This window comes from Sturnira hondurensis, unplaced genomic scaffold (genome assembly GCF_014824575.4).
Source record: "Sturnira hondurensis isolate 20B ecotype Veracruz unplaced genomic scaffold, ASM1482457v3 Scaffold0013537, whole genome shotgun sequence".
NCBI classification, from domain to species: Eukaryota; Metazoa; Chordata; class Mammalia; order Chiroptera; family Phyllostomidae; genus Sturnira; species Sturnira hondurensis.
In genome coordinates this window covers 879,740-901,976 of record NW_028086168.1, presented here as the reverse complement: position 1 = coordinate 901,976, position 22,237 = coordinate 879,740, and the positions used below count along the sequence as shown (strand labels likewise).

General features: G+C 38.5%; 2 protein-coding genes across 7 annotated transcripts in view; one reads left to right on the top strand and one right to left on the bottom strand.

The window, feature by feature from the left end:
• MED12L (mediator complex subunit 12L) overlaps positions 1 to 22,237 on the top strand; it is a 320,705-nt gene that overhangs the window by 229,532 nt on the left and 68,936 nt on the right. For 4 of the 5 annotated variants that reach the window (XM_037061803.1, XM_037061804.1, XM_037061805.1 and 1 more), the window contains exons 15-20: positions 9,895 to 10,042; positions 13,132 to 13,250; positions 13,887 to 14,030; positions 15,061 to 15,224; positions 17,995 to 18,126; positions 21,315 to 21,542. In XM_037061803.1, coding sequence (XP_036917698.1) covers positions 9,895 to 10,042; positions 13,132 to 13,250; positions 13,887 to 14,030; positions 15,061 to 15,224; positions 17,995 to 18,126; positions 21,315 to 21,542 — 935 coding nt within the window. The remainder of the gene's footprint in view (positions 1 to 9,894; positions 10,043 to 13,131; positions 13,251 to 13,886; positions 14,031 to 15,060; positions 15,225 to 17,994; positions 18,127 to 21,314; positions 21,543 to 22,237) is intronic. The other variant, XM_037061801.1, reaches the window with a different exon arrangement.
• Positions 1 to 22,237, bottom strand: part of P2RY12 (purinergic receptor P2Y12) — a 44,326-nt gene that overhangs the window by 2,081 nt on the left and 20,008 nt on the right. Inside the window, exons 2-3 of one of the 2 annotated variants that reach the window (XM_037061808.1) lie at positions 16,646 to 16,688; positions 1,377 to 1,549 (exon numbers count right to left, since the gene is read on the bottom strand). The gene's annotated coding sequence lies outside the window, so the exon portion shown is untranslated. Of the gene's footprint in view, positions 1 to 1,376; positions 1,550 to 9,634; positions 9,955 to 16,645; positions 16,689 to 22,237 lie in introns of those variants that run through there. The other variant, XM_037061807.1, reaches the window with a different exon arrangement.

The following is a 22,237-nucleotide window of genomic DNA, read 5'->3' as shown; positions in this document are numbered from 1 at the left end:
CTGATCCTCTTTGTGGCAACTAGTAAGAACACAGAAAACTGAATCCCAGAATATTTCATCATGGCAAATATTCTATCTATCTCTAGCAAAGTAAAATGGTCTGAATTGCATGAAGGCATGGATGCTTTGTATTTCTTATTTGTTGAGTATTTGCCTGTCACAGAACATTTTTGGTCTTAGGCAAATGCACGCGAATATTTGTATATAAAAACTAGAAGAGCAGTATTAGGTCTCTACTTTGTTCTTCTCTAGCTTTTAACTTTTTTGTCCCTTGTTCCACACCGTCCTTATTGCCGGACTTCATTTACTATAGCAGCACCGCTAAAGAGTTCTAAGGAGAAATGAATAGTAATCGCCTATTAGAATTTTAAAAAGTAAGATATAGATTGAGACAGAAAATTTTCTTTTATAATTGAATAATATTTCTACCTTTATATTCCTGTCATCCATTCAAAAATCAGCCTCACAGGGACTCATTCTTTAACTCCAAATATAATGGTAGCTAAAATGAAATATTGAAACCATGTCCATGTCTGATTCTGTAGGTTTTTACACCCCAACAGGCAGCTAGAACGAAAAACAACACTTAACCTGAATACGTTCTCTGGCATCTAAATTTTGAAATTTAAAGTGAAATTCATATTATTTATATTTCATCAAAACAATGGAATTGACTTCATAAGATATTATTTCTAAATATAAGATATAGTAATGCTAAAATATAAATCTCTAAATTTTTAAAAAAGTATTCCTGCGAAAGGTTTAAATATGACAAATAAGGGGGAAAGCCAAATCGTCCTCCCCAAATGTCAGTGGATTTATTTTCCTTCCCATCCTTTAATTACAGAAGGTAAAACAATTAAGATTCATGTTGTCACAATTATGGTTTCAATTTTCAACACTTCCTCACCTCTCACCTGTTTAACCTAAAACCAAAACCAAAACCAATATATAATTGGTACAATATAACTGATTGTAACCTTCCTTGCTACCGCTATTGGCTTTTATTTGTATATTCATTGATAGTTTTAGAAATTCTATTTTGGGAATAGTCATTTTGTGTAGACCATAACTTATTTAACAAGTATTCTTGGTATTAAGAATCTCAGCTCTCTATATTTAAATCTCATTTTACACTCAAAGTAAGATAAGACCATTTGCATTTTATTTCATTGCTCTGTATAAATTTTTAAATGAAATTAATGGTTATCTGTAACACCATTATTGGAGCTTATCTTTTAATTTTTACTCCAAATAGGTGCTTGTGTTGATATTGATATTAAAGGTTTTCAGTTTTAAGAAAACTTGAAAAATTTTCCACATGCATCACAGTGTAAATACATATATCTGTCACATACTTCTAGATACAAAGTTACCTGGTTACTTGGTTGATTCTGAAGGATTTGAATGTATCCAGTAAGTGGTAGTTGTAGTTAATTCAACCTGCAGAGTAGCAGCTGGTATTTCCCTTTTTTGTGTCTTAGCTGAGTTTTTAAAGCTCTTATGACAGAGAATTTGCTGGGTTTTCACCAGTAAAGTCTTGAGGATTCTAGAGAGAAATAGAGCAAGAGAAGAAAAGAGTTCACAATGTGAGATTACCTTCAGATGCTGTGGACTCAAAGCTAAGCAGACACTGGACTTCCGTTTGGCCCCTTTTATGACTTCTGCTTTTATTTTCTTGGGAAGTGTGGGGAATGGTGGCTGAAGAGTCATCTTTTGAAAAGCAATTTAAAATCCTGTGGCTTTTTTACTGAAACCTGCCACATAGTTGATTCTGTATGAATTCTTTTGGTTATTTTCTCTGTAGAAAATGAATCCAAGCCTTTTGAAGTCAGCTTCCTGGAAAAGGTTGCAAGCTTGCTTTGCCTGAAACATACTGCGCTCAGTGTGGGTGATACATTACATTGTAATGAGTAATTACATTAACTGAGATGTGTGCTTGTTAGGGATATTAAGTCTCTTGCTCCTTGCTTTTTTTTCCTGTTTAATAATGTCATTATTTTAAATCTGTGTTTGATCAACTTTTTGTAGGTGAAGCAGTTTCCTCCCATTATAAATTATAAGATTCCAAAATTACATTAGAAAGAAAAAACAGCTGTATCCATTTCCAGACTTATTATATAAGCCTCGTTCATGCTTTTCTTGAGCAGCATTTACATAGAAACAATTTGTTTTCCTTTTAACCAAGCTCTTGGTCTGGGGGAAATGCTTGTATATCATTGAATTCAGGGATTCCTGTATGTATAGTACCTTGACACAATGTTGTGAGTGTGCATATACCCACCCCCCCCACACACACACACACACACTTCTAACTGTAGTCTCCTCCATTACCAGAGAACTTTTGGGGTAGATGCCGTTGCTATGAAGATATGTTTTGGCTATTTCCTTCTTCTAAATTTGTGTGTGTGTGTCCTCATTTGTTCATCTTCAACATTGGTTCTCAAGTGTACAGCAGCAGCGAGGCCTCACCTGGAAAGTCATGGCAAATGCACATTCTTGGGCACTAAACCAAGTGCCAGTGGGTCAGAAACTCCGAGTGCACCCTCACCTGTATTTGAATGAGCCTCCCATGTGGTACTCATGCACACTAAACTTTGAGGACCACTGATGTAACCAACAAAAGAGTTTTGTTTGCATTAAGAATTTTAAATCAATCTGTGAATTTGAGTCATGTTAGTTGGAAATTTTAGTTAATTATCTTGATCTGTCCATCATCAAGAGGTGTCTACTTGATATTGAACTCTTGGAAAAGTAGGTATTAAGTTATTTTTATTTTAAAATTTGACTATTGCGATGAACAAGCCTTATTTGTTGAATTGGAGACACAAACTTATACTTTGACAGAACTTTTATGCTATGTGCACTTCAAAATAATAATAATAATAGCCAGTGTTGATTTTTTATATCATCATGAATTAATTTATTTTGTGATCGCAACTACTCTCTGAAGTAGATATTCATATTGTTTCTATTCTCTGGATGAGGGAAGATGAGGAAGGGAACAGTGAATTAATTAGAGACCCAATTCCAACCCGTGGGATCTGTCTAATCCCAGAGCCTGCATTCATAACTACCAGGAAGTTGCTACTAAATCCTCACCATCTCACAGTCTCCAAGCCCCTCACCCACCCCTACCCCACACCAAGGCCAAGGAGTGAGAGGTGAATGCCACGAGCGGCCGTACTCCTTGCAAGAAAGCAGGAATCATACTTGCCTCTGCAGCAAATTGTAAACTCCGAAGGGGGGTTATGAATTGTTTCTAAGGTCTGGAGCTGAAACAAGACTTGTGGGGAAAAGCATAACTATTTTCAATAAATTCATGTATTATATTCCAGGAACACCAATTCAGGGTCCTTAAATCATATACTTCGTTGAGAATCTGTATTTGTGAATTCCCAGAGGGAGTGAATAGGGATTTGAAGGGCAGAGGAAAAGCTCCAGCTCTTCCCTCCGGTTTTAACTCACAGCCACACCTGTCTGAGAACCTTCTCAGACTCTTTTCTCTTTGGAGGATGGCTGCCAATTACCCGTTTCGATAACTTGACCCTGAAAGTGACTAAAGTCTTTTAAGTGAGAATTGTCTCAGGTTACAAAAGTGTATTATACGAGGAGAAGTTGAGCAGGTTATTAGTAAACAACAGCAAGCAGTTTGTAATTGTACGTATAACTGTTGGGAGCAGGACTAGCATTGATTGATTTGGTTATTTTCAGTGATTGGGACGACTTAGAAAAATAAACTTACATGCAAGTGATTTCATTGATTTATTTATTTTGCCACGTCTGCCTAAAGGCTATCTGCTTATCTGAAAATGTTTACTGAATGGGATCACTCTGGACAAAGGACCACCAGCCATGTCCTGAAATGGCAGGGCTGTGTCCCTTTGGGATCGACTTGCGGCAGGAGGATGGAGAGGTAGCTCTTAGGCTGTCAGGGTTTGTAAATGTGGTCCTTTTGACATTAGTGGGTGTTCCGACTGAACACATGTGTCTTAAGGCAGCGCTTATTTATGTTATCCAGCTTGGCTTTTCCTGTTAAGAGTATAGGAATTTAGGTTAGGTAAAAGCCAAGTTCCTAAAGTAGGGAGTCTAGGGCTTTGGGGTTTTTAGTGAATGAGAGTGCTGACTCTGCCCATCTAATTATCTGTCACCCCTGTCTCAAATACTTTGCTTGGAAATAGAGGACTACTATATCTAGTTAAATACCTTAACATCAGTTACACTCCTGGGATGCACTGAGCATGTTGGATAAGGGCCTCATTTCAGCTGTTCTGTGGACTAGAAGCTATTGTAGAACAAAGATTTGATATGCAAATCAAATTAAAAGGGTTTCCTATTTTCTTAATTTAAAGAAAAATTTACTCCAATTCAGGTGGAGTTACTGATGAGAAGAAGCTGCTCATTTCCCCTTCCCTGAACACAGCCTCCTTCTTGCACGTGGACATACCCATTCTTCAACCCAGCCCAAGGCTCATTACTGATACGGCATTTATTTGAGGTTATTTTATTATGAACAGAATAATGTGGTATATTGAAGAATTCAGCTACAAAAATAGTGGTTGGAAGCCTCTTTTTAAGAGTTCTTTATTTTAACAGATGAACTAAGACTAAAATTTTATGTAAATTTATAGTTTTTTTTTTAAAGTGGCTTTTACTATTTTTTGGAGATGATATATACATGGTTTTCATTTGAATATTTAAACATGCAAATTAAAGAGGATTGGGGAAGTTAGAAATGCTTAATTTTATCGTATCGGAATGGTACTCTTATTTCCCTTTAAAAAGTGTTAAATTATTAATTTAAAACTCCTACATTTATCTAGTCTATATAGAAATATCAGAACATGTGAATAAGGAGATTACATAGTTCTGATAGTCTAGCCACATTTTCACATCTATATGAACACACACATGTTGGGGCCACATTTCTAATCACTTCTTTGACTCAGAGCAGACATCAATTTAATTAACTGCAATTCTTCTAAAAATATCTGGATCAAGAGACATGTTTTAATTTCTCTAGTATAAAAGGTCTTCCAGGGTCTTTGGACATGCCTCCTCCTAGTTCCTTATCAATTAAGTCTTTGCAGTAGAGTATCTGGAGAAAGAAAGTTGTTGATCTGAAGATTTTCAGAACTCAGTTTACAGGGGAAACGAGCTGCTCCACCCACGGACAGCGGTGGCCTGGCCCGAAAGGGCTGGGCAGGCTTCTGTGTATTCTCCAGTTGATTTTTTCTCCTGCCACGTAAATGAATAGTGGGAGGATTCTTTGGTTCTCATCTCCAATCATTAATATTCCTTATGACTATGCAATTTGAGGGTATTTCAATTCCCAGTTGAAAGAGTAGAACTCATTGGTGCCTTTGGGAATATTTGGTCTATTTTCTTAGGTTGTTTTAATTCTCGTGTAGTAAAACTTGGTGTTTGAAGACTTGTATATTTTCTGCATGTTCAGAAAATTGGCATAAACCAATCTCATAGGGCAGCGATTTGCAACATTTTTCATCTCATGGCACTCATAATTACTAAAATTCTTTGGCACACCAAAAAAAAACCCTCTTTTTTGCTGGTCTGACAAAAAATAAGTATAATTTTGATTCATTCACACTGTATGGCTATTGTCATTTTTTTAATTTGACAATCTAAGGGAAAAGAGGTTAGTACCCCTGCCTAAGTAGTCAAGTATTGCATGTTTTAAAAATTCTTGCAGCACACCAGCTGAAAATCACTTAGTAGGCTATTGAAAAAGAGTTGCTTTTAGAAGTCTTTGTCTTTCCATTTTGAAGAGTGGTAACGGCTATCATGATTTTTCTAAAAATATTAACTATCAGAAGCTGTCCCTACTATATTACTGTCCCTATACCAAACAGAGGTGACCAGTGGTTCATTTTAGCTCTGTCCTCACTCTCCACTCATGACTTTGCTTCTAGCCCAGCTCCTGGAGCCTATTGGGTTCAACAAACTGATTGAAGCTTCTTCATGTCGCTCAGTTCTCTACCTACAGATTCCTATGTGTTTTTATCAATTTTCTTTTTACTCTGTGGTTACATAGAAAGGTGTGCCTCCCTTTCTTTCCTAGTTAAGCCAGACAAGAGACTGTTGTTTTCTCTCTCTTTTACCAGTTATCTGCCCTCCACTCTGGATATCCTTTATGGAGACTTTATGTGGAACATGGCTTTGAAACAAGAGGTTGCCACTGATTATCCTAATAAACAACTTTCTCTTTCAGGCTGCTGTTCTTCATCCCCAACTATAAGTCAGTGTGGGTCACGTCCTTCACCTCCGAGTGTTTCTCCACCTGGTCTTACTTCAACTGCTCATTTCCTGCTGTCGGCCCCACCACTGTAGAGAAACTTCTCTTTTGAGGTTCACAAATGTTTTTTAAATAAACACATCAGAGAAGCCACATCCATTGACTCCTTCACTGCATTTGATACTCTTGATGACACCCCTTACTCAACATCCCCTCCCTGACATATGTGACCTTGACTTACCTGGTGCTCTTACCGATTTTGGAGAATGAGTGTGCATCATTTGGCTTATTTATCCTCCTCACTGTCTCAACCTCCTTTGCTTCCCCTAAGAGAATTTGGGGGTTTTGCCTCCTCTCCCACTGATACATTGCTCTTATCCTTAAGTTGTCACCTTTGTACAGGTCTCCATGTCAAACCACCCACTAAATATTTAGAAAGCACCTGTACCTACCCCTCGAGTTCCTCTCACCTAAAGGAGAATTCATGAGCTCCCTGCCTTTATTACCTACACTTCTTTTTTTCTTTTAACATAGTTTGCCTATTGAGTACATCTTGAAATCCAATGAGATAATCATTCACCCAGATGCTTTCCTAACTTTGTTCACATAATTTTGCTTTTTATTTTGTATTCCCACCACTAAGATATTGTTTACACCCTGCAAACGTTTTTACTCTTTCTCTTTGCTTCTCATTTCAGTTTTGTCACACTTACAAAGTTAATTTTCCTACAAAACTAGTTTTTGTTTTTATCTTCATTCCTCCCTAATCTTTTAGTCATATGTTCTTTCATTAATTCAGTTATTTATTCATTACTTTGTATAATCAACTAATGTTAAGTACCTAATCAGTGCCTAATAAAATGTAAATATTACTAAAATATACCTGAGATTCCCTTCACAAAATGGACAGCCTAGCGGGGCAGACAGACAGTAAAGAAATACCTAGAAAATAAGTGAATAACACTGTTATTCATGCTCCGAAGGCTCTGTTCCCCTCCTGTGGTGCAGGCTTTCACTAAAGTGAGGTGATGCAGTGAGAGACCTGGAACTATAATTTTTCACAGCCTTCCCACAAGTGGAACTGTGGCTGTTGAGAGTGTTTTTAGTGGCGGAAGGGAAAACAGCAGAGGAGGGAAGTGCCCAGCATCTTTAGAAAATGCTGAGTAATGTGGTACAGTGTAAATATGGAGGGTGTGCAAGAGAGAAGGGGAAGTCTAGGAATATAAATGGATAGCAGTGGGTGCTAGTAAGTATTTTGCATTCTGCACCTCAATTATTCTCACAGAAACCTACGGGGCAGGTGGTGTTACCTCGTTTTTCAAAGGAAGAATCTGAGGCTCAGAAAGGTTCATTATCTGGGACCCTGGAGCTGGACTCAAATACAGTCGCAGCTCTCTCTCGCCCCGCAGTGGGCTGTTACTGGTGTCCTGTAGAGCCCCAGTCTCCCTCGTGTTTGTGAGGATCGCATGGATCTTTCCAGGACACCTGCCCTCACCAACCCTGCTTAGGCTTCTGGCTCTGCAAATACTACTTTTACTGTGTGACACTGAATCTGCACTCCTTGAGGTCGGGGAACTGTATCTTGCCTTCTTCTCAGGGTTCCTAGTGCCTTGTCTTACTGTAACTAGGTACTCTATAAACTTCGTTGCTAACATCTTTCTATCATGCCTTACGCAGTTTTCACTGGAAGCATTTGATGACAGGGACCTTAACTGTGAACAGTCCCAGGGCAAAGGACGGTCACTGCTTGGGTTTTGTGTATGAAAGATTTTTATTTATTTATGTTGAGAGGGGAGGGAGAAACAAAGAGAGGGGGAGAAACATCAATGTGTGAGATAAACATCAGTCAGCTCACAAAACCATCACCTGCACGCCCCTAACCAGGGACCTGGCCCACAGCTCGGGCACATTCCCTGACTGGGAGTAGAACCCATGGCCTTTCCGTGTGCAGGATGACGCCCAATCCACTGATCCCTGACTGGGAGTAGAACCCATGGCCTTTCCGTGTGCAGGATGACGCCCAATCCACTGAGCCACACCAGTCAGGGCACTGCCTGGGTTTACAACAGTTGTCTCAGTGCCCTCCTGTTCCCTTTGTAAGGTTCATTTGTGCATATCCCACCAGACAAAAGAAGAAACTTATCAGCAACACTGTGACAACAACAAAAACATGAAATTAACAAAAAGCTCAGGTCATTCAGACGTGTATCCAGGTGTAGAAGTCACTCCCTGTGTTGACTTTTTCCTATGGTCTTTGAAGAATTTGGGGGAGATTTGGATACTCAGGATATATTAAATGACAACAGCTTCTAGGAGAGATTTGTTCCTAGCTGTTTTTTCTTCTTTTTTGAAGGAGGTAAGTTTGAACACCTGAAACAATAATTATTTGGGGATGAGGCAGCAAGATAGAGTGGCAGGGTATACTAGATTGTACTAAAATGTAGATTTATGGCAGAATATAATTAAAAAAGAACCAGCGCAAGGAGAAGTGGTACCTTGAATTGAAGTGTGCAAGAGAGAGGATGATGAAAAGGGACTGAGAGGAAAGGGACAGAGACAGGACAGAGACAAGAAGCACGTTGCCACGTGGTGCTCCACATTAAGCACCGCGCTTCTCCATGTCTCAGTTACTTTACTCGTTTTGTAGCCACTACTAATTATGACCACAATACAGTTTGTGTTTCCTGGGAGATGTTCTTCTCTCATGCTTGAGGATTAGATGCTGTTACGGAGGGGAAGGAAGCACCCACTATGGACAAACATATAGAAACAAACAAGATGGACTGAAGGAAAGAGCTGGGAATCATCCCGAGAAAGTGGAAGCACATGAGATCCGAGAGAGAAAGTTAGAAAACTTCAAAACCAGGTGTATGACAGGATACACCCTGGGCTATTTAACTTTGGCGAAGGAGTGTGTTTAGAAGCATGTCCACGTTTTTGTTTTGCTGTGACTGAATAATTTCCCTTCCCATGTGGGAGAAATAGTGCTTAAATTCACTGTCTGTGGGTGGGCCGGGGGCGCTGGTCCAGAGGAGAAAGGTGGTGTTAGACAGAACGTGTTAGCCTTTGCAGCTGTTTACCTCACATCAGATGAGGCCCATGTACTACAACTGTCTTGTTTGCAAATAACTATGCATATGTGTCTTACACAGTCATATTGGAAGTAAATGGAACATTTTTATAAAAGTACTTGAGCCTCCTGGGAAGATCTTCTTTCTAAATATGAAAGATTTAATGATGCTGTACATAGAAAACCAAACTTACTAAGAAAAACATTTTCTGTAAGGGAACAATACAAGTAGATAGTATGTAAATATGATGTAAAATTAACACCATGCAAAATTTTAAACAGTGAAAAGTTTTTCAATAGTCAAAACTTACTCTGTAGGGTACGCCCACATCAACTGCTTCTATTAAGACTTCAGGTCAGTAGACACCTTTTTTTTTTTTAACTTTAGCAAGTTCCAAACTGGAAAAACAAGGTGTTGCCAGTGGAGGTTGAGGTGAATTGAAAGGCAGGCGGGCGGGGTGCCGCCACCTCAAGCCAGCTAGGAGATGCTGTGGTTAGTGCACTTCGTAAGCAGGGCATGCGGCCCCGATGCTGCAGACAAGGCTTTCACAGTGCATTTTCTGTTTTTCAGGACGAGTCTTCAAGTCATGAATGTAACCAGCGCACGATCCTTCTCTACGGAGTGGGCAAAGAGCGTGATGAAGCCAGGCATCAGCTGAAGAAGATTACCAAAGATATTTTGAAAATCCTAAATAAGAAGAGCACCACGGAGACCGGGGGTAAAGAGCCCAAACTTGTTCGCTTCCCTTGTGCTGTCTTGCGTCTTCCCTCTTAGCACAGCCGTTATCAGAATGGCGTGCACGGCACTGTCCCCGGAGCGTTTCCTCTCCTGGATGACTGTCACATTGAAATATGAATAAGCACATTGGCATTTTAAGGCCTTCGTTCCATTTATAGTAATCCTGGTTACCAAAAGAGCACGTTCTATCGATAGAAGTAGGTAGTTTTTATTTTCTACTTTTTAAAATATTTCTTAAGTTTTCTACCATAGTGAGAAATGAAGTATTGAAGAATGACTTGGAAACCCCTAATTTCGGAAGTGTTTCCCCTCCTCTTCTTACCATCTTTTTTCAAGCTTGTGGTTTGCTCTGGGTCCTCATATTTGCATGATAATTGAAAACCGTGACAGTGTAGTTGCTGACCTTTCCTTACATTATTTAGAAGAATAATTGCAGGTAATAGTGGCCCCTCATGTCACCACATGATTTCAAGTGAAAAATAAAATTAGGTGTCTACTCTCAAATGCCTCCTTTACTTGGAATACTCTTTCCCCTGGCTCTTTACATAGTTTTTACAGGGAAGCTATGCCTTTATATTATGCTACCATATTGCATAATTGAAATTTTGTAATTATCCACTTCATATTTGCCTAATTAATCTTTTCAAGGTTTGTTTATGTTATTAGGCAGTCATATGATTTCAAATATGATTATCATTATATGTACTACGCTACCACCAGAGGTGTTTATTTCTCTGTTACTTAAACAGTACAAAAGGGGGGGAAGTTTTCATTTTCCCTGTGCAAGCAGCACACTTCCTACATATGGTCTAAACCACCTCCAGAAACCTTACTTTGGTGTTCAGTACAAAATAATGCTCTTTTCTGAACCTCTGCACAGGGGACCCTTTGGACTTTAACCAGATGAATTACTAGATAAGTTAGTAGAGCTTATCCATGCTAGATCTTTGCTACAGAAAAGCATAGACACAATTAATACAAATAGCCGTCCCTCCTCTCCGTCAGTAGAGGGGCAGAGGCAAAACAAGGTACAAGGGCAGCACTCTTGTCACTCTGAATGTGACGTTGAGGGCGTCTGAATGGCAGGTTAGTCCTTAGAACTCTCACAGTGGAAAGGTTACCCTCCTGTGATTTGCATCGCTTTCCGTGACTTCCTCCTCCTGCCTGTACTAGGCCAGCTGCCCAGGGGACAAAGCATAAGGTGTAGAAGGGAAATGAAACCCTGTTGTTGTTTTGACTGGTCATTATTCAGCTTGAAAAGGGCAAAACTGCTCTAAGAAAAGCTGTTGATCTGTCCTTGGCTCTTTACTGTCTTAGAGAAAAGAGGAAATGGGTTGCACTTAGAAGGTTGAATTTAGAAGCTCTGCAGGTAGGGAGTATAGAAACTACTTTTTTGTTTACTTGAAAATGGGGTGGACACTATCTCATTTAAAAGGTTCTGTAATACAGTTTTTAAAAAATCTAAATTAATTTTAGAGAGTCTTTCCAGAGCCTATGGAATTTGGGGGTTTTAGAAAACAGAGGGATGGGAAGAGGAAGGAAGCAATGTGGTATCTTTTTCTGTTGAGCCTACTTCCTTCCTTCACAGAGTTTTTTAACGCCAGACTGTAGTCTGTGCTATCTTTGTATCAGTGGCTTAAATAGGCAAGTCTTGTTCATGCACTCAGGAGGCAATCGTTGTCCTATGCTGTGTTTGGGATATCATTAATAGAAACACCGCTTTGAAGAGGAACCTTCAAAGGGGATTTTTGTCTTTCCCTCATTTTACGTAAAATTTCTCAACCAGAAATAGCTTAATTTTGTGATATAGTGACCTATCTTCTGATAATTTACCTTTAAGTCACTCTTGAAAACCTAGTGTGCCCAGGAGAAGCTAGCTACCTACCTTTCAGGTTAATGGAAAATTGCCCCTTTTGTTTGTAAAGGTGAGGATTGGTAAGACAGCAAAACAAAGCTTGTGTAAGCATGTATTCGATTTCTGGCTACATATGAAAGTATGATTTTGAAGAATTCATTGGGAGTGTTTTCACATCAACCAGGCCTCACCGAAGGGTATTTATAATCTGAAATTACATGACATTTGCCGTTAAAGATGGTCAAACCATGTTTTACATTTACATTGATTCGTCATCTTTGGTTTTCAATGGTGTATCTTTTGAAAAGATTAACGAAGTTTACCAAACTAGAAGGTCAAAACTTGTGGGATTTAAAAATTTCAGAAAAAAGGACAACTTTGTCCTGACCTGGTGCCTCAGTTGGTTGGAGCATCATGCTGTGCACCAAAAGGTTGCAGGTTCGATTCCCAGTCAGGGCACATACTTAGGTTGCAGGATCAATTCTTGTTTGGGGCTTGTATAGGAGGCAACCAATTTACGTTTTTCTCTCTTTTCCTTTCTCTCTGTCTAAATTCAATAAAAACATATCCTCAAGTAAGGATTTTAAAAAAGACAACCCAAAATAAGTAACTAAAGAACAATAATATCTACTATGCAAGCTAATTAACATAAAACAGATGAGGAAAATCTGAATTATGACTTATGTGAATATCATTAAAATAAAGTATTACATTGACGACCATCACTATTTTTTCATATTTTTCATTGAAAGTGAATACAAATTACCAAGAATCAATAGTATCTTTTATAGAGATTTCAAGATATCAGCTCTATGTAAATAAATAGAGTATTAGCAAATGCAAACAAAGCATGCTTTTGTGAATTCTCATGATGGATCTACTTCCTCATATCTGTTATTTTTGTTTGTGTTTCTGCATGGGTCTTTTGTTCCATGCAAAGTTCCAAGGTGGGCAGTGTCCATCTATGCTGTTGGAAATTGGGCTCTTGTTCCCTGGGGACGGGGGAGGGACTGAAGGGGCCCAATGCACTTTCTGGGATTCCAGCATATGACTTCGTGTTCGAATTTCATCATCTGAGTGTATTTACTTTTTATAAATTCATAAAGTTTATGTACTTTTTCATGTGTATATATGTTCCAGTAAAAACAGTAACATTAAGAAGCCAAGAGTTTCTGTTCAAATGAAGCTAATGTGTTTACTGCGTGTTTGTTCAGGTGGAGATGAAGGGCAGAAAACCAGGAAGAGCAAGCAGGAAGCGTTCCCGACGCTGGAGACTGTGTTCACCAAACTCCAGCTCCTGTCGTATTTTGATCAGCATCAAGTGACATCCCAGGTAGCCATTTGACGCAGCTTACGAGGCATTTGGAATACTCGAATTTCCTTAAAAGTCTTTTCTGCAGTCTATGTTTCAGGCCATAGTTGCTTTTAATACATATTTGCTGGTTTTTAAAACATATTTGGGAGCATCTCAAACTGTGGAATAGTTCAGTTTGATGTGTCAAGTTGTCACTATCAGAAGAACTAATTTTACTATGAAAATATGTTTATCTTCTGAAAAACATCACCATTGTATAAAACATTCCTAATGCAATACTTATGTTATTACGTTATGGTCCTACATTGCTATTAACAAGACAGAAATCTGTTGATGACAAATAAAATACTATACAACTGAAAAGAAACTTTTAATTCAAAAAACCATTGATATTCAAATATATATTATCTTGAAATAAATTAATACTTATAGTTGTTCTGCCTTTAGGGTAGTTGGGTCTAAATCTTAATAGCAATATGGTTTATTTCTTCAAATTATAGTAAGGAAGTCAATTTGTACATGATTTTGGTTTTTGTAGAAATGTTTTAACTTCTAAGTAGAATCACATAAATTCAGATATATTAAAAATTAAAAGAACTTAATAAATCATTTGGAATACTGTTCTTAAAATTATTTTCACTCTTGTTTGCATAGATCTCTAACAATGTGCTGGAACAGATCACAAGCTTTGCATCAGGGACATCCTATCACCTCCCTTTGGCTCACCACATTCAGCTCATCTTTGACCTCATGGAGCCCGCCCTGAACATCAATGGACTAATTGACTTCGCAATACAGGTGTCAGAGAGACACTGCTTCTCTCATTTTTAGGAAAACAAATCTACCAGTCATCATACAACATGCAATGAGACACCCAGTGTGTTTTTGAACAATTGAGACATCTATCCAACTAGCATTTTAATTGCAGCTTTTTTGATACTTTTCAATTAAATAATTATAATACTATGCTAAAATATATAATAGTCATTTTAAAATGTGAGTGTTTAAGGGTACTTTTTAAGATCTTATTTATTTATTTTTAGAAAGGGGAAGGGAGGGAGTAAAGGGGAGAGAAACGTTCATGTGCAGGAGAGACAACCATCAGTTGCCTCTTGCATACCCCCAACCGGGGGCCTGGCCCCACACCCACGCATGGACCAGGAATCGAGCTGGCGACCTTTTAGTTTGTGGGGTGACACCCAACCTACTGAGCCAGATCAGTCAGGGCTTGCGGGCAGGTTTTTTTGTCTTTTGCTGCTTTCTTTAGGAAAGGGTGAAAGTTTATTTTGCTGTTTATTATAGAGTATATTTTATGTTAAGAGCAAAAAAATTAAAATCTTATTATTTGTTTTCTCCTGTTATATTTCTTATACATATACTCGAGTTTATTTATTATCTCATGTTGTTAGTAAATGAAAATGAAAGTTGGTTTCTGTTGCTTATTCTGTTGGAGGTGTTACCTTTCTTAATAAAAAAATAATGGTTGAAAAATCTCTTTTTTAGTCAAAAGAAAGGAAAAAGGAGAAAAAAAAGTGAGAGGTAGGATGTTCTCTGCAGTTATTCAGTCTAGAACCTCAGACTGTGATAAAGTTTTGGTAACTGCTTCCTGATTACATGATGTGCCATGGCTTTTAGATAAGAAAGACTCCATAATGTGATAAAGGATTAAAAATAAAAACCATTTTAGTTTACTAGAATGTGTTTTCTGAGACTAGTTGTATATGTATATGGTCCTGGAGCAGCAAGGTAAAGGGTGAGATCCAGTATTACTAGAATAACTCAATATATGCATGGCTTTTAGAAATAAATGTTTTCTTATTTGCTGTAGCTGCTGAATGAACTGAGTGTGGTAGAGGCCGAACTGCTCCTGAAGTCCTCCAGCCTGGCGGGCAGCTACACCACGGGCCTCTGCGTCTGCATTGCGGCAGTGCTCAGGCGGCACCATAGCTGTCTGATCCTGAACCCCGACCAGACAGCCCAGGTGTTTGAAGGGTCAGTATATATAATGACATCATTATTTTACACGTTCTCTAATGTGTAGCTTGTGATGAAAATATTACAGTCGTTTTAAGAGAAAAATAGCACTGATGTTTATTTTTATAAAAAGATATAACATAGCTAAAGCATAATTTTTTCAAGAAAACATATACCAAGAAGGAAGTATAGGCATGAAAATAGTATGTTTTTCTTAACAAAGTGTGATTCCTTTCCTCCCTTTCTCTTTTCCTTTCTCTATTCCTTCTTGTTGTACATCCCTCCCTCCAGTTCCTATGACTATAACCAGTCTTTTATAGCAATCGTCATCTGTGCTACCCATCGAGCATCATGGGTAATTTTGAATGGTGCATACATGACAACTTTTTTGTCTGTGCAATTTCAGTTTATCTTCTGAGAATCCAATACCAAATAAGCCTTGTGTTCATTGTCGTCTTGGAGATTTACTTCTCTGTTTTCATTCTTTAAATAAATGGAATCCCTCTTCTGATAAAACAATCTGGAACAAGTGACTTTCTTGATTCTTAGTCTTTTGGTTTGTGTTAATTATAGGCTTAGTGTATCCCTACTACTACTGCTACTAGTGAGTTAAATAATTACCTGATATCTCTACGAGGGACTGAGGCTATAGGGACCAGAGAAGTGGGACGAGCTCTCAAAAGCCCTGTCCTAAGCTCCTTTTTGTCCACAGAAGATTCATTTCCCAGGCTTTACACTTTAAAAAAGCAACCTGTTTTTCTTTTTCTTCCATTTTCTGATTGGGCTCAAGAGAGACATGAGGTCCTTTGGTTCTATAGTACTCTTTTGTTAACTAGTGCGTGTAATCAATTTATTTTCTGTTCTAGACTGACATCCCCTTAATAGCACCTTTTGGAGGGGGAAAGGAAATGCTATCACATGAATTGTATGCATAGATTATTAAGTGAAATCTGAACTATCCCAGATAATTTTAAATGTGAGAAAATATGTTAAAATTCATGAAATAGAGGACTGTTGAATAACATTCAGCTACCCTGTAAGGTTGAATAATCAACACCATTTTACAAGTCAAGAAACTGAAAGTCTGGCTTGTTCAGGGAAGTGCGTGGTGAAGTGATACATCACCCAGCGTCACAGAACTGCACCTCCCAGACGGCCAACAGCCTGTGAACCGGGAGGCATCGATGCCGTTTCATGTGTGCCAGTTTTTAAACCACACGAAACTCATTAATTGGTCATGGAGTGAATATAATAGGTTTTGACAAGTATTTTTTGTTTTTATTTTGCAATTTATTTCAATATCATTTATTTTGACATTTTAAATTTATGTTCTAGTAAATATAAAGTTATTTAATGTTAACATTTAGATTTTGACTTTATCATACACAATAAGGGTAAGTATTTTACTTCAAACTATTATTTTGTTTTGCTGTACTTACACAAATGAATATACTGGATCTCAGTGTAAAATGTTTTTCTTACCTATAACAAATGAAAAAAATTGAGAAAACATTGACTGTTAGACTCTTGATGCCTAGCAAACTCTCAGTAAATGTTTATTTACAAGTAATTATTTGTTTCATTAGGTTATGTCTAGAATTTTTTGTTTATATAGTTAACCAAATGAATCTTTTCTATAATTGTGTGGCACTTTTGATGTAATTGATAGCTTTTATCAGCTGCCTGGTGGCCTTATCTGCTAATGTCATTTTATGGGGTCTGGGTTGCCATTTCTTCATATACCTTGCTGAGTTCACCTCCAGAATTTGTGATTCTTTCTTGGCCTTCACACCTAGGCTCCCTCTGGCTTCACCCAATCCCCAGAATAGTGGAGTGAGCTCTGGCCTGGGAGTGTGGAGATCTGAGCTCTCCTTGTGACTCTGCTATGAACTAGCTCTGCCTGCGAGCAGGTTACGTTGCCTTTCTGAGCCTTAGAACCCTCTTTGTAAAATTAGTGAGATGAATCAGATGATTTTTAAAGCCCATTTTAGCTTTAATAATCTGAGTCATCTATAACACTGCTGTCAGCCAAACCCTGTAACAGAATACAAGATGGTAGTGGAATCAGACTCACAAGTAGGGCAGTGGGCCACTTTTGTTTACTTCTGTGTTGGACAAACTTTTTTGTTGTATGAGCGATGGCCAAAGACATCACAGTTATGATTTAGTAAAAATGGCAGTGATTGCAATAGTAATGGTACTTTTGAACTGAAATACTTACAGAGAATGTCACTAAAAAAGAACTGGGGCATTAGATTCTTACATAAGATAAAGTAAATTTTTTCTAGTTTGGATAAACAAAAAGAATGTGACCTAAAACTGTGAATTCATCAGGTTTATGTGAGAACCAACTCATGGTTTTAAAAATGGATTTCCCAGATGTATTTATTACTTAACAAAGAAATGGATTTGGGGATTTTTGAAAATCCACTGATTTTGTGAAATTTTTACTGATGTAAGATTCTCTACTTCAGCTTTCCTTTTGTATTCTAATCACAGCCACTTAATTTCTAGATTTATCAACATATACCTTCTGTATGGAGGAATTTCTGCTGTTTCTTGTTGTTAATGACATTTTTGAAGTTTTTTAAAAAATACCTAGTATTTCCATATCATAATAAACTGATATTTTCCTCAATTACTTACTATTGTAATGATGATTAGTGTTAACAGTCTCGTATCTTTTCTTACACAAGTAATACATGGACATAGTCTCACTCTAAAAGACCAAACAGGGGTGTATGTATTAGACAAACGTGCATCTCATGTCCTCACGTGTTTTCCACAGGCTGTGCGGCGTGGTGAAGCACGTTGTGAACCCCTCAGAGTGCTCCTCCCCCGAAAGATGCATCTTAGCCTACCTCTATGATCTCTACGTGTCGTGTAGCCACCTCAGAAGTAAATTTGGAGACCTCTTCAGGTGGGTAGAAGAAAATCAAAAGAAAAGGCGTAGGATTATGCCTCCGTTTGTTAGTGACTCAACCAGTGTTGCCATCCTTTTCATTAATGAAAGTTAATCATAATTATGTCTGCCTGAATTCATACCATTCCCTTTCATTGTGGCTATAACTTCTTATCACAAGTGCATATTTAACTGTGATCGCAATTTTGAGATGAACGTGAGAGAAAATATTCTGCATTTTGTGCTTGCTGTTACCTGACTTGGAACATTGTTTCCCCTTTCCTTACTTTGTGTGCTTCCCTGCTTCTTTCACCACCCTGTTTCCCTTTCATTCTCCGCATCTCAGTACTTGCTACCCCCACAGGTAGACAGGTGCTGGAAAATACGTACTTATTTAATGTTACTTTTAGGGAATTTGGATAATCCACTGTAGGAGACAGTAATAGCTGACAAACTGATCGTAGGGTCTAGAAGGAGATAAGGAAAGCATGATAGGTCATGCCAGTTTTCTTTGCTCCCTCGCATCTCGCGTCCCATGTGTTTGTAAATTCTGTGACCGCCCCTCACGCTCTGTCACCAGTACCGTGGGCATCTCTTGGTTAGCCCAGTTCTTCTGACCATTTCCACTGCCTGCCTCCTTGACTCTCCTGAGTGAATCTGCTAAACATATCTACTAAAGTCATCCTTTAAAACAAGAATAATAAAGTTTTCTAGTGTCTTCTTATCTGCTTAGACTAAAACCCCCAAAGTATTGAAGTAGGCTTTGGAATCTCCTGGGTCTGATGTTCTCTCCTGCCTCTTTCCCTCTGTTCTGTTCTGCCTGCATGTGCCTCCTGACTGGTCTTCAGACACTCTGAGCACCCATCCTGGGGCTTTGCACTCACTATTGCCTCTCTCTTCAAGTTTTTCCCTAGTTGTCTGCGTGCTTGCTTCCACACTTCATTGACACGAGCCCCCACCCCACCCCGCACTGCCCCTTACTCTGTCATTCTTTGAACCTTAGCACTTACTAACCTCAGTAAACTATACGTTTGTTTATAATCCATCCCATTCCTAGAGTGGAAACGAAAGCAGAAACTTCAGTTTTCTTTACTGCTGTGCCCTAGGACCTGGAAGAGTGTCTGGCTTATAGTAGACACTCAAAAAAATATCTATTGGATAAAAGATTTATACAAAGATACCATGATACTTATAGGGGACTAAATAGTCCCTTATAGAAAGTTGGAGCGAATCTTAGGAAACATCTTGGCACAGAAATGATGTAATAGTAATAATACCCTGTGTTCTGCTGTTTCTTTACAGAGCGCTTTCAGTTCCGGTTTACAGTTTTTAGAGAGCTTTCTCATACATGACTATGACTTGGTTATGCAACAGCCCCATTTTTACTAGCAAATTTCCCAAGAGCCCAAGTTGCCTATTTGACCCCTAATGCCCTTGCGGAGTATAGTACAAGTGTATGAAATGAGTTAATTTAAGCCTTTCACACTGGCTGTGTGGAGAGTTAGGAAACCAACAATGAACTGAGGGGCTACTCAGAGTCAGTACAGTGGTGCATTGCAGGGTTTGACACCATCTAAAGTTTCCTCGATTAAAGAAGTGGAAGAGATGCCCTGGTCGGGTGGCTCGGTTGCTTGAGGTGCCATCCTTACACCCAAAGTTTGTGGGTTCAGTCCCCAGTCGGGGTGCACATGGGAAGCAGTCAGTCTCTTTCTCCCTCTCCCTCGCCTTCCCTCCCTCCCTCAGTCACTCCCTCCCTCTCTTACTTTCTCTATAAAATTAATAAAAATACCCTTGGGTAAGGATAAAAAAAGAAATAAAGTGAAAGAGAAATGCAGCTGTCTTAGGAAACATGGAAGTCAGACATTATTTGCAGTTTGGGATTGAGAAACGTGGTCAGACAAAAGCTAGACATGCAGAGAGATTTCTGTTAGTAAGCTGTGAAAGCAGTGTTAATAATTGGATCTGAACACCATCTGTCTGGGGGGCGTGCAGCAAATTCACATCTACCTCGGACTGAGCAGCTGCCTGTGCCAAGCACGGTGCTGGGTTATTTCCATTAAGATCTTTACTCGTTCCCACAACCCCAGGGGACGAACTGATATTTTCGTCATTATAGAAATGATATTTCTTATCAACAAATGATTGTTCTTTATCATAAGTTAATAAATGATGAAACTAGATTGTAACATACGTCATTTTGGCTTGGTGTGTGTTGCTTTCATTACTCTATCAGGTTTTTTGATACATGTAATTTCAGAAGGAAAATACCTGAGTTACTTCCTTAATTCTGTATATGCCTGCAACAGAGAGTGGTGAGAATTTGAGAGTGGCCTAGGTAGCAGCTAACTCTTTGTTAAAACATAGAAGCTCACCTGGAAAGAATCTAGTAAATGAAATAGTAAATGAAAATGAAATAGAAAGGAAGGGTGAGAAGAGTTTACCGTGAGCCATAGAGTTCAGAAAAGTGAGGCAACCCAGGCTGGAGGTTGGAGAGAATCAACTCAGGAGAAGTCTCAAAATGAAGGAAAATTAGAGGCTAAGTCTTGTGAAAACTAAGAAAGAAAAGCAGGATTCTTTTGGTTTCTAAAGACAGGAACGAACAGCCTGTTAAAATAAAGGGAAGTTGACTAAAATAGAGATAATGCTTTACTATTTGCCAGAGTCCGTTGGCAAACAGTGCGAGGTGGAGGGGACTAGGGATGTGAAGTTACGGAGGGAATGGGCAAAGAGCAGAGTTGGTTTTTGTTTCACTTTTGGTGGGAAAATGAAACAAATGAGGAATTACTGCTAAATAAGAATGAAAGAAAAGTTGAGTAGAAAATGGGCAATAGTAGTTAAGACAGAAAAATAAAGATTTTAAAAGCACTGAGGACTATATAATGTCTGACATTTTGAACAGATCCTGACTCCAGATTGCAAATTTGTATCCTTCAGTGAAAATATTTAGACAATAATTACAATTAGTAACCAAATGTCTTATTCTTGTTTTGCTCTTCGACTCATTCAGCAACTTTTTATTGAGCCACTATTACATTCTAGGCACTGTGCTCAGTGCTGATTATCAAGAAATGGGTATCAAGAATTCACAGCGTGAATCTTTTCTAGAAATACATTACAGTTGTTGCCATTTGATCTGTCCTTAAATGAACTAACTTTCTAGTTATTCTAGGTTGTTTTTTTTTTAACTCTTCTTCTTGTAACCTCAGTAGTGCCTGTTCAAAAGTTAAGCAAACCATATATAATAGTGTGATGCCTGCCAATTCTAACTTGCGATGGGATCCGGACTTCATGATGGATTTTATTGAGAATCCTTCAGCCCGTAGCATCAACTACTCGATGTTGGGCAAGATCCTCAGCGACAATGCGGCCAATCGCTACAGCTTCGTCTGCAATACACTCATGAATGTATGTATGGGCCATCAGGATGCTGGAAGGTGAGCTGAGTTACCCTGAAATTTAGGACTAACCACACAGTTGTTGCTTTGGTGCTACTTTGAAATTAACTTCTTTAGTAATTACCTACGCTGACATTTGGACATGATTTGCTTTTATTTACTTTTTTTATCCTCAGCCGAGGACGTACCTATTAATTTTAGAGAGTGGAGAGGGAGGGAGAAAGAAAGGGAGAGAAACACTGAGTGAGAGAGAAACATCGATTGGCTGCCTCTCACACATGCCCCAGCCAGGGACTAAACCCACAACCGAGACAGATGCCCTGACTGGGTATCCAGCCTAGGCCCTTCTCTTGGCCTATGGAATGACAAGAAACTAACCAACTGAGCCACACCAGCCAGAGCTGCTTTTTTCCACCCCCATATTCTTTCATTCCTGAATTTACCTCTGCTGTATACTGTGATTTCCTTAACCTGAGAGACAAAAACGTAAGCAATAAAAATAAAAATTACCTATATTTTGAAAACACTGTATTTAGCCCTACCTAAATTAAATTTCTTTAATTTTTTGATGCTCTTTTTTTTTAACCAATTCATGTTTTATTTTTTTAATCCTCACCTAAGGATTAAAAAATTTTTTATTTTTTTAATCCTCACCTAAGGATATGTTTTTATTGATTTTAGAGAGGAAGGCAGGGGGAGAGAGAAACATCGATTAGTTACCTCACATACATGTC